Genomic DNA, 16,107 nt, shown 5'->3' on the forward strand with positions numbered 1-16,107 from the left:
CAACACAGTTCATATGGCATACATGCCGATGTGTGCAATTGACACCATAAGAGTTTCTTGAACCACAAGGTATGGTAGAAGCTATTATTCATGCAAATCACACATCATTTTATATGGCGTAACATAAAAACATATAAGAATATACTCCATATGTCCAGACAGGTTTCATGAACCCTGAGCACCATCATGAACCATAAACAGTTATTGCATGTATCATATAATATTTTGACATCACATATATCACATGTTATACACACCATGTGCCCAATGGCACTATACAAGTTCTTTGAATCCTAGGCTCTGATATGAGCCAATATACATGCAAATCATGCATCATTTCATGTGTCAAAAAGAAAGGACATAAAATCATGTTTCACCTATCCTAACAGGTTCCATAAACCCTTAGCTCCATTAAGAGCTGTGCATATATTATGTGCCACAGATATTCAAAAAGTAAATTATTACATGCATTGTAACTAACAAGATTCTATTATCTATAGCTTTAATATTTGAGTTTGAACATTCATTGCATCCATATATTGTGGCATTTCAAAAAGTGCATTATCACATGCATTAACATTATAGTATTTCTCATAAAATGATGTGTGATTTCAGTCATAAAAAATATTATGCATGCATCATTAAAGCTTGTGAAACTACAAAAGCTCTTAACCATGTGAAAGTTCATCTGAGAGTTTATAGACATGCAAAAGTTCGTAATTATGCAAGAGTACGTAAATGTGTGAAAAACTCATAATTATTCAAAGAGCTCTCAAAAAGCTCAAAAATATTTTAAAGCTCGTAACTATTTTCAAAACTCATAATTATTTCAAAAGTTCGTAACTATTTCCAAAGTTCATGATTATTTTCAAAGTTTGTAAACATTGCAAAAGCTCATAAACATTTCTCAGGTTCGTGTGTATTTTCAAAGCTTGTAAAAAGCTCATAACTATTTTCAAAGTTCATGATTATTTTTAAAGCTCGTTAACATTTCAAAAGCTCATAAACATTTTCAAGGTTCGTGAGTATTTTCAAAGCTTGTAAAAAGCTCTTAACTATTTTCAAAGTTCATAATTATTTCTAAAGCTCATTATTATTTCAAAGCTGGTAAACATTTTAAGAGCTCATAAACATTTTCAAAGTTTGTGATTATGCAAGATCTTATAAATATTTTAAAAGCTAACAAAAGCTTGTAAATATTTTTTTAAAACATGAGAAAGTCTATGAACATTCAAAAAGCTTGTAAAAGCTCATAATTTATTAAAAAAACTTTTAAACATTTTTTCTAAACATGCTAAAGTCTATGAACATTTTAAAAGCTTACAAAAGCTTATAATTTTATTAGAAAAGCTCATAAATATTTAGCTTAAAAATTAAATATAATTATATATTATATAATTATAAAAAAAAACGATCCACACAGCCTGTACACTCGCATGATTAGAAACGAGAGTATATTTACCCTACCTCGTACTATGTGTCAAGCGTAAAGCAGGGCAACACGTGTGTAAAGCTAAGGTGGTTCGGTTCCCGAGATGATGCACAGGTCTTGAGACGGTGCATAGACCCTGAGGTGTATAAATTCTAAGGTACAACATGAGGAGTGCACATCCCAAGGTGCATGGACCTTTTTCTTCTTTTTCTTTTCTTTCCCTCTCACTGCCGACAGCCGCAAGAGGTGGTGTCCCAAGTGGCTGGGGCTGTTGTGGTTGCCAGAAGACAGAAAGAAGGAGGGGGTGGGCTTCGGAGATCAAAGAGAGAAGACGGGAGAGAGAATCGAGTTCGAGAGAAGGAAGCTTCAGAGATCAAAGAGAGGGAGCAATAGGGCTGTGAGGCTGAGGGAAGGGGGCTGAGCCCCCCTTTTATAAGAGAGGGGGTGAAGACGAGCGAGTGGCAGGGGAAGTGACCCCCACCCATGCGCTATTCTAGGAAAGAGGGAGGCGGCGGGGGAGGTGATCCCCACCCCTCTTTCGGTCCAGTTGAGGGTGGCGGGGGAGGCGACCTCTGCCCACTTCCTATACGTGATGCGGGTGGCAAGGGAAGTGACCCCTGCCCCCTGCTTTTGCAGGGGGGCCGAGTTAAAAAAACCCATCAAACCTTAGGAAATGATGGAATTTCCTAATGTTTGTAATGAAATTACCAATTGGGTTTCAGATTGGGCGTGGGTCCGATTGGATCCCTGCCCAGTCCAAGTGCTTTGGGTTTTCGGGCAGGATTTGTTGAGACATTTTCAAGTTCGAACCCACTTACATATATTATTATATGTTCTTCTTTTTGTTATACGGGATTCATTTGGGACTCAAACGAATACACACCCTTGTTTTTTTAGCGGGATCCATTTGGATATTCCAAATGGATTCAAAATGCTTCTTCCTTAGAAGAGATCTATTTGGATCTTAAGTAGATCTGAACAACCTTTTTACTATAATGAGATCTATTTGGATCTTAAGTAGATCTGAACAACCTTTTTACTATAATGAGATCCATTTGGGTCTCAAATGGATCTAAAAACTTTATTCATTTAGTGGGATCCAATTGGGTCCCCAAGTAGCTCAGATATTTTTGTTTTCTTAGTGGGATCCATTTGGGTTTTCCCAAATTGGTTCTAAACCTTATCTCGCTTAGTAGCTCTCTAAATGGATCCAACAATCTATCCCTCTTAGTGGGATACATTTGAGTTTTTAAATAGATCTGAATTATCTTTTTATTTTGTGAGATCCGTTTGGGTTCCATAACACTTTTTATTTAGCCGGATCTATTTGAGTTTTCAAAATGGATCCAAAATACCTTTTTTATGAGATCCATTTGGGTTCCCAAATGGATCCACAACACTCCTTATTTAGCAAGATCCATTGGGGTTTCAAATGGATCCAAATTGTCTTTTTATTTTATGGGATCCATTTGGGTTTCCAAATAGATCCACAACAATTCTTATTTAGTGAGATCCATTTGAGTTTTTAAATGGATCAAAAATATTTGTTTCATAGTGGGATCCATTTGAATCTTGCAAATAGATCCAAATTCATCATAAGTCCAGTTTAAACCCTGATATGGGTCTAATCCTTACTTGAATCCAACTGGGTTGAATTGACTCATTCAAAGATCCAACTAATGTGGATCAGAGTCTTGTAAGCCAATACAAATATGTTTGAGTTCAGACCTTCTCCCTGGATCCAAAATATCCTTTATTTAGCTAGATCCATCTGGGTCTTCCAAATGATTCCAAAATTTATTCTACATGGTGAGATCCATTTGGGTTTCAAATGGATCTGAATCCCTCCAATGTCTGGTTTAAACCCTGATATGGGTCTAAACCTTACCTAGACTTATTTGGGTTGATCCGAATCATACCAAGATCCATATAGAGCAAATCCAGAATCTCTAAACTCACAAAGGATTTGTTTGAATTTGGATCCTCTCCCAAATCCAAACTTAAAAATTGAATTTTGGATTAGGTTCACCAGCTAGATCCAATCTTGAACACTTGGGTTGATCAATTTAGATCTTTCCTGAAATCCAAATTCCGATACTTCATTTGAAATCTCGTAAATTCTTGAATTAAATGTTTAAATATACATAATTGCTAAATATTTGAAATTCACTGATTTCTATAAAATCAATGATCAAATAATCTTAATTAAATATCAAGATATTATCAATAATTAATCGCCAATTAATTATCCAGAAAATACCTGAATAATTCTCATTAAAATCTCAAAAAAAATGTGGGTATTACGCTACTAGATGGTACCTGATTGCTTGAGACCGTCAATTTTTAGTGTTTTTTCGAAATTCTGACTTTATAGATGTATTTATCATGTTTGATTTACTAGAAATTGACACTTAGATCATTTAATTTGATGCATGGATAGGTTTTTATAAGGTTAAAAAATCAATAGTCTACAATTTTCATAAATTTTGGAGGCTTAAAATACCATTTTTTCATCTAAAATGCATGATCCAAGTATCAATTTCTAGTAAAATAATCATGTTGAACACATCTGTAAGGTCAGAATTTTGAAAAAATAGCGAAAAAATTCTTACTAGGTAGAGTTAATATGTTATCTATCTTGTAGGTTTTCATTTCTCTCTCTCTCTCTGTATATATATATATATATAAGTGCTTAATGATACATGCTTAACGGTTTTTTAGTTTTTTTTTCATTTTATTTTTAAATTATGGATGTGATCTATGTATTTGAGTTTATAGGGATTAGCTCTTGAAGTGTTCCATTGAGACACATGGGTGGGTTTTTATAAGATTCAAAAAATCAACTGTCCAAAATCTTTGTAAATTTTTTAAGATCCAAATATCATTTTTAATAAAAAACACATGGTCCAGGTGTGAATTTATCGGAACTGCGAAAAAATACCCGAAGAGACGAAAAACCCATTAAGCACATATCATTAAGCACCTACCTACCTACCTATATATATATATTGTAGGTAAGGAACTTATAGCAAAAGACTGCAAAATTTTTATTATTTTTGCACATTTGACCCTCTTCAAGTAATCTACGTGTTTGACTTGGTAGAAACCAACCCTTGAATCATCTTTCCCCAATGTACATGTCAGATTTTATAGAAGTTGAACAATCAACAGCCCACAATATACTGAAACCCTCAAAAACCCATGTTTTTCCATAAAAAAATTGATCGATGGCCCCAGGCCTACTATAATTTTTATGGGATTAGATTTTGTCAAAACAATCTTTGTGAATTCCAAATACTGGGTTCCTTACCCATAAGAGTAGAAAATACTTTTCACACACACATGTATATATATTGTCAGCAAAGGGTTGAGACTGACCCCTTTTTGCTACGTCTCTCCCTGATTCTCTCTTTGACCAGAAAAGGGCCTTAAAGTTGTTGTTTTTCCAACTACCATTGGTGGGAAAAGGGTCAAGACCGACTCTTTTTTGGCCTCTCTCTCAGTTTTTCTCAAGCAGAAAAGAGCCTATCTCTCTCTCTCTCTCTCCCCCTTGTGGGCTTAATTTGACAGAAATTTAAACAAAAAACGCTACAAACCTGAAATATCACACAGCACAGTTTAAGTTATGAAAATTGTTGTCAACATTCAGGTAAATAATTGCGCATTATAATTGAGATGTACTTTCTGCTATCATGCTGTCACAAGGACACAAACACACGCACAGACTGACACCGCCTATGAATAATTTTTTTTTTTTGAAAAAACAAGAAAACTAAAACATGCAGACATGGATTTTTTTTATATTTTAATTGATAGAAATATTTGTTTGATATTTCAATGTGCAAAAATAGATTTATCATCAAACATATTATTAAAAGTATTAAAATGATACTAAGTAGTATGGAACGTGTCATGATGTGACACCTAGATAGAAGGGCGTAAAGAATATGTCCGTGACATAGCTACTATCTTATGTATTATTGTATACTTTAGATTCATAGGAAAAAATAGTTTGTCATAGGTATCATTAATTAAGTTTGTCTCTTTAAGGAAAACTAATGGCTATACTCTTAGAGTGACGAACCTTCTAGTTGAAAACTCATAGTTGCAAGCTTTATTCGATCAATCTGACCCACAGATGCATTCAACATGGTCCATGCATGAGTAAATACACTTTCGATTGAGCTTGATGTGAAAACATGAGCTCATACCATAAATTTTAATGCATCATGGACTATTGATTTTTGAAGCTCTTAAAGTTTTGCTTACAGAACACAATAGGATGATCTAAAACGTTTCACTAAAATAAACCATATAGATCATATTCATAGGGATTGATCCACAAAAAATAGAAGAAAAAGTGATTTCTACTAGAAGGTTGGGCACACTTAAGCTTAGCCAATGGTTTCCCTTATGAGAATGGTAATAATGATTGGCATGTTTATGTCGTTGTTACATATTATAACTGACTCTCATTTTGGATTCCTGTTACTTATGCAAACTAACTAGGGAAAGAACGCAGGACTGTTTCAAATATCTAAAATCCCAACATTTTGTTTCATGAAATCTTTATTACTTGTTTTCCCTGCTTAGATATATTTATTTTGTTTCTACTTTGTTTTTTATGTCTTTTTTTGTAAGATATACTTTGTTTTTTATATTTTCTTTTAAGTTCTACTTTTCTTCTTTTCCTTCTCTTTTCAGCGCTTTCACCTTGCTGCTTCTGTTTCTTTCATTGCTTCTTAAACACTTCCATAATGCATTATAAAATGATCCATGCTTCACGCATCCCCTACTTTTCAGAACTTTTCGCTCCTTTTCTTATGTTTCACGCGTTCCTTTTTACATCCATTTCTTGAACCGGTAGCTATAGTCACAACCACCAGAAAGAAAGAGATTCTAAAAATAAGTCCAAGCCCTACGATACCAATCTTAAGAAGTATGTGAGCATAAACGGAGACTCATTACTAAACCAAATAACCAATCTTTGCAAATAAATGCTGAACTGTACAAATTATCCAATACCCAATCCTTTGCAAATCAAAGCACCACTGTACAAATTCAGGTTTAAAAAAAGAAAACAGTTGTAGTTTCACTGTACTATACACATCATGATCAGACTTAGGATGATAGCAGAAAAGAAATACAAAGCCAATCATATAAAAGCAGACCATGCCCAATAGCAAGATTCTGCGACAACAAGAGTCGACTGAGAGTCGACCAACTAATAAAAGCAAAAGCCCTACTTTAGCAGCAAGCTAGCTTCAGCTTGTTTGGTAAGCCCATCCATGCTTGTCCAAATAATCATGTACAGCTTCCTTAAGTGCCAGGTTTGGTACCAGGTGCTTCTCATCAAGAGGTTCCCCAGTGATTGGATCAAATTTACCAACCTAGATCATGATGAATTTGGATTTAATAGAGGCTTCATCAACAAACACTGTAGATGGCCAAAAAAGCAATGAACTTTGATCATACATCTACCTTCTGAAGATGCTCAAGAATCACGGCTCTCTCATATGTAACTCCAGAAGGTGTAATGATGGGATCATGAAAGATATCCAAGGTGATTTTACAGCAAAGATAATCTGGCACCTATTGAAGTTTCCATAAAATTTTCTCAGCCATCGACAATCTAACTTACAAAAGATAAGCAGCATGGAATGTAAAACTGCAGATTCCAAGAACTGACCTCAGCTGGGATGTTGCGCTCAGCTGCTTTACTGAACACTTGGGCAAGGCTTTTTACCTGTTCATCATAGATAGTTGCACTCTCCACAGATCCTCCACCGGCTACAGAAACACTGTGTGCGTACTGCTCTGCCAAAGCATTCTCACAAGCTTTTCTATAATACAAGCCACAGAACAAAGGACTAAAACTTTAAAATTGTGCTCCAATTTCCACAAATGCAATCACCGCAGCATATTGTTACAATAAAGAAACAAAAGGACATAAAAGATCTTCAAAACTAATTTGAACTTCCATTAATCCACAGAAACATGCCTTATTTGTTCAAGGCTCTCAAGCTCTCTGGTAGAAATATGCACCCACTCCCTATATCTTGCTTTGGCAAGTTCACGCCATATTTCCTCAACCATGCCAACAGGATTTGCAACTCTACCAAGACCCAGAGCCTGTATCACATAGAGAACAATTAATAATTGAGAGCCAGCACACCATGGATGAGAAAGCCCAGCAGTGTATCAAATAATACTAAAGAAGCCCCAGAGCTTCAGTCAACGACAAAAAGTTTTTCCCAACTTCTCATGAAATCGCAACTAAATACAAGTGGTGATAGACATAGCATACCTAATGAATAGGGGTACTCGCAGGTTATATGTGTATTTTTTCACATAAGCACTTGCTCTGTTCAGGAAATGTTGGAGCATAAAATTCTTAGACATGTTTTCTAGGGTTTATAAAGAAAACAAGGTTCTTTTATAGAAATGTAAATATGTTGCATTAATCCAGAACAAGAGAATGAGAATGTATAACTATGAAATTTGTGAAAAGAAAGACTAAAATAAAAAAAAATATTGTAAAAATCTAATTTTTGCAGAATGTTGAAAGTAAAAGAACAGGAATGAACTTTCAGCTGAAAAATCTGTTTTGATTGCATTGCCATGTTATCTACTACCATTACTGCAAACAAGTATAACAGATTCAAGTGCAACCTCGTTAGACTATGGCACCTAATCTAATGGGAATTAGACTATCTGCAAGTGTCTACACGCATATAAGGGTGTCCCGAAAACTAGATATAGAAAGATTATCAGAATATGATTGTTGTCTGTTGTCGTTCTCAACCATTAAACTCTCATTCATGAGCACCTTAAATGGTCAGATATTTTTAATCCCCATGATTCAATTTTGAAAAATTGCACAGTATAGATGAAAAGACTATCAAGTGGGCAATCAGTAGTATAGAAGGTCATTGCATGCAAAAGGAAGCATACAGAGATTTTTCAGCTAGGTCTTTAAATTTCAGAATTTAGTACAGCTTTAAATCCATATCTTGTAATAATGTTGTCGTATCAGAGTATGGACTGTTAAAATGTAAAACTGTACATATATGTATATATAATAATATTATATTATTATATATATATATATAAATACATTTTTCATTTCTTTCTTTTCTGTAATTTTTTTCCTTTATTTTTATTTTTTGTCTTTATGTCATCTAGTTCAGTTTGAACTAGAATGACTGTTGCTAGTCAAATCCTGTCCAGACTTGACTAGCAATAGAGCTGTTGGACTGTGCCCAACGGCTCTATTGAGTCCTCTTTCAGCTGTGTATATAAAGGGGTGCAACCCCTCTTGTATTTTATTCCAATGCTTCTTAAGCAATTGGTTTTTCATATTAATAAAGAATACATTTTTATTTTTATTTTGTTTTTAGTTATACCCTTTTTAAGGGTTATGCTTTAGTGTCATTCTTGACACTTGCCCTTGTTAATCTAAGCTCGTGTTTCGAATATCCCCATTTCATTTCATGGTATCAGAGCCGCGGAAGTACTAAATCTTGAGGAAAAGCTGTCTCGGTTTCCGTGCCCGTTTGCAAAAGTGTTCGCCACTTGAAGAGAAGTGTTTTATCACTTCATTGGAGAAGATTTCACATCTTGTTGTATTGTTTTTTTTTTCTTTCTTTTTCATTTTCCTTCTTGTTTCTCTTCTATCCCTATTCTTTCTCTCCTTGTAATCGATGGATGACAATGATAAAGTCACCATCATGCCTATGAAACTAAGCGATACGAACTATGTAACATGGGCTTCAATCATGAAGCACCATATATGGGGAAAAGGCTTATGGGGGATTGTGGATGGTTCCGATTCGGAACCTAAGCTATCTCTTACTAAAAAGGAGAGAGATAAAGAGGTCCCTCTATCGGAAGAAGAGAAAATCAAGGTTATTGCCTCATACGAGAAGAAATGGAAAGAATGGAGAATATCTCATGCGAAGATAATGTTATGGCTTATCAATAGCGTTGACATTAAAAAATGCTCAAGTCTTGCCAAATTTGATCATGCCGATAAGGCATGGGAATACCTTAAGAATATGTATTCCCTTAAAGATATTGCACACGTGTACAACCTCCAAGAAAAAGTTCGAATGATGACACAAGAAGACAAAACTATTCGTGAATATTACAATGGGTTGTCCGAACTTTGGGAAGAACTTTCCCTTTTAGAACCAAAGTGGCATTGTGCCGAAGACATCGAGCTTCGTCAGAAATAACTCGATGCTGAACATTTTTACCAGTTTATCACTGGATTAAGGCTGGAATTTGAAACCACTAAATCGGCCCTACTTCACCGGGGAAAAATTCCTTCTATTGTTGAAACTATTGAAGAGTTAACAATGGAAGAAAATCGTCTTCAGAAAGGTTCTTTAAAAATTGAAGATGATTTCGTTTTAGCCGTGTCTAGACCAGGGAATCATGTTCGATCATATAGGCCTCCTCACTTTAACCGACAAAATGGTGACTATGATAAGAAGAAAGTTATTTGTCATCACTGTCATGAACCGAGACACTACAAGCCATAATGTCCCAAACTTAAGAAGCTGAGAGAAAAAAGAGCTGCAATTGCTGGATCGGAGCCTAAAGATCAGGATGCACCAGTTTCCCTGGCCCAACTAATGGAGATTCTTCAGCCTCTCATCAAAGGTGCCTCTTCCTCATCTGAAGCTTCAACCGGCGCAGCAGCCTCATCTTTTTCTGATCTAGGTAAAATTTCTTGACTCTGGTGCATCTTTTCATATGACCCCAAATAATCAAAGTCTATCCAAATGTGTTAAAAATAAAACAAATGTGTCAAAGGTCTTTACTGCTGATGGGACTTCTCTTGAAATAGAAGGAATAGGAAATTTTGAAAAAATTTATAAAACAAAAAAATTTTTTATTCCAGAAATTAGACATGTTCCCAAATTAAATTTAAATCTTTTATCTGTATCTCAAATTTCTGATTATGGGTGTAATATTTCTTTTTCTTCTCATTGTTGTTGGGTACAGGATCGCCAGTCAGGCAAGCTGATTGGGGAAGGCCATAGAGAAGGATGACTCTATTACATGGATTTTTTGGAAATGCCGAAGAAAGCTTTTTGTTATAATATTCAAAAAATAGAGTTGAAACTGTGGCATAAGAGACTTGGTCACCCACATATAGCCAAAATCCAACATTTTCCAAATCTAGGGAAATTTTGTAACTCTGAATCATTTGATTGTAAAGATTGTATTCTCGGCAAAATGAAAAGATTACCATTTCAGAACAGAACCTTTTTTTCTTCAAGACCACTTGAATTAATACACTCGGATGTTTGGGGTCCTGCACCAGTAATTTCTAAAGGAGGATTTGTTTACTATGTTATTTTTGTCGATGATTTCTCCCGACATACGTGGATGTACTTTCTCAAACATAAGTCTGAAGTATTTTCATACTTTCAAACTTTTCATAATATGGTTAAAAACAAGTTTCAAAATGATATTACTATTTTTCGCACAGATTCAGGAGGAGAGTTTTTATCCACAGATTTTCAAAATTATCTTAAATTGCATGGCATCACACATCAAAGATCTTGTCCTTATACACCTCAACAAAATGGACTGGCAGAACGAAAACATCGCCATATTATAGAAACCACTAGGACTTTATTAATACCAAATCAAGTCCCGAAAGACTTTTGGGCAGAAGCTGCCTTAACTGCCACCTATCTCATTAATAGGATGCCATCTTCTTCGTTACAAAATATCACTCCCATTGAAAAACTTATGAACATTTCTCCAGACTACTCTAGACTAAGAATATTTGGGTGCAAATGTTTCATATTTACTGACAAAAATGATAAACTTTCCCCTCGTGCGATTCCCTGTGCCTTTTTAGGATATGCTGAAAACCAGAAAGGTTATAGATGTTTTGACTTCAAAAATAATAAACTATATGTGTCTAGAAATGTTTCCTTTCTTGAAAAGGAGAGCTTCTTTGATTTTAGAAAATTAAAAGACGTCACTGAGTACTCCTTTTTGCTAGATCTAACATCAACATCTGATGAATATGACCTTGACTGTAACTTTGATGATGATCAAAGAATTATTGATCTTAATGTTGAAAATGAAGTTCATAGAGATACTAGTATTCAATATTCCAGGCGACAAGAGTCTAATCCTCCATGTGCACTTGAGAAATATTCTAACATTCCAACTAGACAATCAACCCGAATCTCGAGGCCTCCAGGAAAGTTTGTATCATACGAGTCTTTCTCACCCACATATAGGGCAGTTATTGCATTAATTCACTCATATGAAGAACCATCCACATTTTCAAGCAAAAAATGATATCAAATGGATAGAAGCCATGAAAGCTAAATTAGATGCACTTGAAAAGGCTTCTACATGGAATATTCAAGATCTTCCTCCAGGGAAGAAAACTATAGGATGTCGATGGGTTTATAAAATTAAAACCAAGAGTGATGGTACTCTTGAAAGATATAAAGCCCGTTTAGTAGCCAAAGGTTATGCCCAAGAATATGGGATTGATTATGAAGAAACCTTTGCTCCGGTGGCTTGTATGACTATTGTCTGAACTTTAATTGCCTTAGCTTCTATAAAAAAATGGTCTATTTTTCAAATGGATGTCAAAAATGCTTTTTTAAATGGAAAGCTAGTTGAAGAAGTATATATGGAACCCCCTCCTGGTCTAAGTATTCCTAAGGGTAAAGTCCTTCGCTTAGAAAAAGCTCTTTATGGACTTAAACAAGCACCAAAAGCTTGGTATGATAGGTTTAGTCGTGTTATGATTGATATTGGTTTTCAATTCTATTTAACTGACACTGCTTTGTTTATTAAGAATTCTGATGCAGGGATCATTGTGCTTCTTCTCTATGTGGATGATATGATCATCACCGGAAGCGATAAACAGGGAGTTGAAACAATCAAAAAACTTCTTAAATCTCATTTTGAAATGACTGATTTGGGCTTGTTGAGATATTTTTTAGGCATTGAAGTTGTTTATTCTCCTAGAGGATATTTATTATCTCAGACTAAATTTGCTTTTGATATTGTTTTCAGGTCTGGTATTACTGATGATAAGAAAGTTGACACTCCAGAAGTTGTTAATGTTAAAATGAAGATTGATGATGGAGAACTTCTTGCAGACCCTACTCCTTACAGACAGCTTGTCGGGGCACTTTCCTATCTATCCATTATCAGACCAGATATAGCACATGTTGTTCATACAGCAAGTCAATTTCAACATGCTCCTACTTCTGTTCATATGGGAGCAGTCATGCGTATTATCAGATACATCAAGTCCTCTCTTTCACGAGGACTTTTCTTATCTTCCTCCTCTTCTCTTGATTTAATTGCATATACTATGCTGATTGGGGAGGTGATCCCAATAATAGACACTCAACCACTGACTTTTGTGTCTTTTTAGGGGAATCATTAATCTCGTGGAGGTGTAAAAAGCAGCAGAAGGTATCTCTCTCATCCACCGAAGCTGAATACAAAGCCATGACAACCACGACCATGGAAGTAGTTTGGCTCCGACGACTGCTTGTTGACATGGGAGCTGAAGCAACAAAGGCTTCACAAATGTGTTGTGACAACAAAAGTGCGATCTACATTGCCAGTAACAGAACATTCCACGAACGCACCAAACACATCGAAATGGATTGTCACTACGTCAGAGAGGAATATCTACACGGGATAATTGATCTGCCATATGTCACTTCAGAATATCAGTTAGCAGACTTCTTTACAAAGCCTCTCGCTGCTCCCCGATTTCACTTTCTCTTAGACAAACTTTCGCTCATTATACCGTAAGTTTGAGGGGGAGTGTTAAAATGTAAAACTGTACATATATGTATATATAATAATATTATATTATTATATATATATAAATACATTTTTCATTTCTTTCTTTTCTGTAATTTTTTTTCCTTTATTTTTATTTTTTGTCTTTATGTCATCTAGTTCAGTTTGAACTAGAATGACTGTTGCTAGTCAAATCCTGTCCAGACTTGACTAGCAATAGAGCTGACACAGTCCAACAACTCTTAATAGAGCTGTTGGACTGACACATTCCAACAGCTCTAAATAGAGCTGTTGGACTGTGCCCAACAGCTCTATTGAGTCCTCTTTCAGCTGTGTATATAAAGGGGTGCAGCCCCTCTTGTATTTTATTCCAATGCTTCTTAAGCAATTGGTTTTTCATATCAATAAAGAATACATTTTTATTTTTATTTTGTTTCCAGTTATACCCTTTTTAAGGGTTATGCTTTAGTGTCATTCTTGACACTTGCCCTTGTTAATCTAAGCTCGTGTTTCGAAGATCCCCATTTCATTTCATGGACATCCACCAAGAGTTGTACAAGTGTTGCTCGCTCCTTCAAACTGATAAAATTTCTGTGAAACTCGGTAGAACTCTTTGAGAACTCGGCAAAACTCTTTGAATCATTAACAAGGACATGTGATCTATGTGGGCAGCATTATGTGAATCATTCATGGGGTCATACAATGGCATATTTGATGATCCAACATTGTTGCTTTTAGGCTGACTTGTGGCTGCATTAACAAATTTTCTTCTTTGATACACTTAACCATTGTACTTGTCAACACCTCCTCTACTAACGACTTGCTGCTCATTTTTATTTGCAGATTCAAGGCAACTATTGGGACTTTCATGCTGATGATCTGACTGGTTATTTGTGGATGCAGCTGCTGCAATAGGATGAATGGTATTATGACCATCATCTTGGGTTGGATCACAGTCATCTTAATTAGGCTGATTATTATGTACTTCACATGATCCACCAACTCCTGTAATAAAGATAAACTCATCCAACGACCAATGTCATTAATAGGTGCTGATCGATGACTATTTGGGTAATTATACCTCCCTTCTATTCTTTATAATATCAAAATTTCCTTCATCAAATATCACATGCCAATTTATAGCGATGCATCGCTTGGTATGTCTTTTTTATAGCTGTCAACATATTCCACAAATCTACACACCTGCGACTTAAAAGCAAACTTATTTCTTTGTGAATCATCAACATGAACAAAGCACATGCAGCTCCATACCTTAAAATCATCATACTGCTGATGCTTACCATATAAAGCATAATATGATGAATTATTTTGAAGAATTCTCATAGGAAATCGATTAATGTTATGAATGGCAGTGTGAAAAGCTTTAAGCCATAACCCAAGTGGCACTGTACTCATATGCTTCATGCTCAAGGAAATCTCAATAATATGTTTGTGTTTTCTCTCTGTTACGCTGTTCTGTTCAGGAGCATGTTGGCAAGATTTTCTATGATGAATTCTATCATTAAATTAAATAACCCTTGAATGGATGGGAACAAAAATCACCTCCACCATCACCTTGAAAGTAAACAATGGGAAGCCCAAGTTAACTCTTAACATATAAATGAAACTGCTGAAACAAGCTAAAAACTTTTTATTTGTGTTTCATAAAGAATATCTATGTAAATCAACTGTAATCATCGATAAATGAAACACAATATTTATTGGTTGAAAATGAAGCCCTCAAACATCTTTGTGGATAATTTCAAAATGAAGTGAAGCTCTTTTATTAATGGAATTAAAGGGCAATTGGTGACTTATAAATTTGACAACTCGAAAACAAAGACTTAGTCACCAATTCTTTATTACATGAAAACTTTGACAAAAGACCTTTATTGAACAAAGTCTTTAAGAAAGGAAACCTACAATGAGCTAATCAATGATGCCACAGGTCAACTATCTTCCTATTCGAATCAACTTCAAAAACCAACAACTCTGATTTGGAGACTCTAGAAATACCAGACCTCAGAATCGGACTTGGACAGACCACAAACAGGAGCGCCCTTGATGAGATAAACTGATAAAGACTCCCGTGCCTCACCCCTTCAAAACTGTACATTTTGTTTGTAGTTCGTTCAAAAGTCCTTCAAGAACATAGGAGAAGGGGTAAAGACAATATACAAATTAACTTGATTACATAACTGAGACTGAAATTAAGTTCTCTTTAATGCCAGGGACAACAAAAGTATGGGTAAAGACAAATGACTGGTAATTTATGAAATTTGAGTGTTCTCCGTGTGAGTAATAGAGTGAGGTGTCCCCATCTCCAGAGACTATTTTACCATGGTTTGCATAAATTTTGAGATTAGAAACCTTACCCGCTTCTCCTAACATGATTGCTTGTCCCCAAATGAAGAAACCAAGCTTCCACTTGAGGTGACTGCTATTTTACCTTTAAATTCTGAAATTTTGGCTATGTTTTATAAAGTTGATAAAAATCATGAAAAATATCCTCAATTTTAGGTAACGTCAGCTGGGTCTGGGCCCAGGACCCATTGACAAGACCAAAACAAGGTGAATAATATTTGAGAAACTTTTTGTATTTAACCTTTAAAATCAAGCAAAAATAAAGCAACATTCGGAGGCAAAAATTAGGTAAGTATACTATTAGATGCATCTCGTAATTTTGAGAACATTGATATTCCATTTTTTTGAAATCGAGTTACAGTTGGCACAAAAATCGCATTTTTCAAAAACGACCCGCCTCTATTTTACCATTTTTTGGATTGGATCAGACTGGATCCGATCCGTTTGATCCGAGTTGATATGGATCTGGACCCAGTCCAAGACCCATATTAACTAGGATC

General features: G+C 35.2%; 1 protein-coding gene across 1 annotated transcript in view; it reads right to left on the bottom strand.

The window, feature by feature from the left end:
- Positions 1 to 6,400: 6,400 nt before the first annotated feature.
- LOC149848449 (E3 ubiquitin-protein ligase CHIP-like) overlaps positions 6,401 to 16,107 on the bottom strand; it is a 43,709-nt gene continuing 34,002 nt past the window's right edge. Inside the window, exons 5-8 of the mRNA XM_090011573.1 lie at positions 7,434 to 7,564; positions 7,122 to 7,275; positions 6,914 to 7,024; positions 6,401 to 6,822 (exon numbers count right to left, since the gene is read on the bottom strand). Coding sequence (XP_089867699.1) covers positions 6,697 to 6,822; positions 6,914 to 7,024; positions 7,122 to 7,275; positions 7,434 to 7,564 — 522 coding nt within the window. The 3' untranslated portion in view covers positions 6,401 to 6,696. The remainder of the gene's footprint in view (positions 6,823 to 6,913; positions 7,025 to 7,121; positions 7,276 to 7,433; positions 7,565 to 16,107) is intronic.

Source organism: Nuphar pumila, chromosome 1 (assembly GCF_984573655.1).
Source record: "Nuphar pumila chromosome 1, dmNupPumi1.hap1.1, whole genome shotgun sequence".
Lineage (NCBI taxonomy): Eukaryota > Viridiplantae > Streptophyta > Magnoliopsida > Nymphaeales > Nymphaeaceae > Nuphar > Nuphar pumila.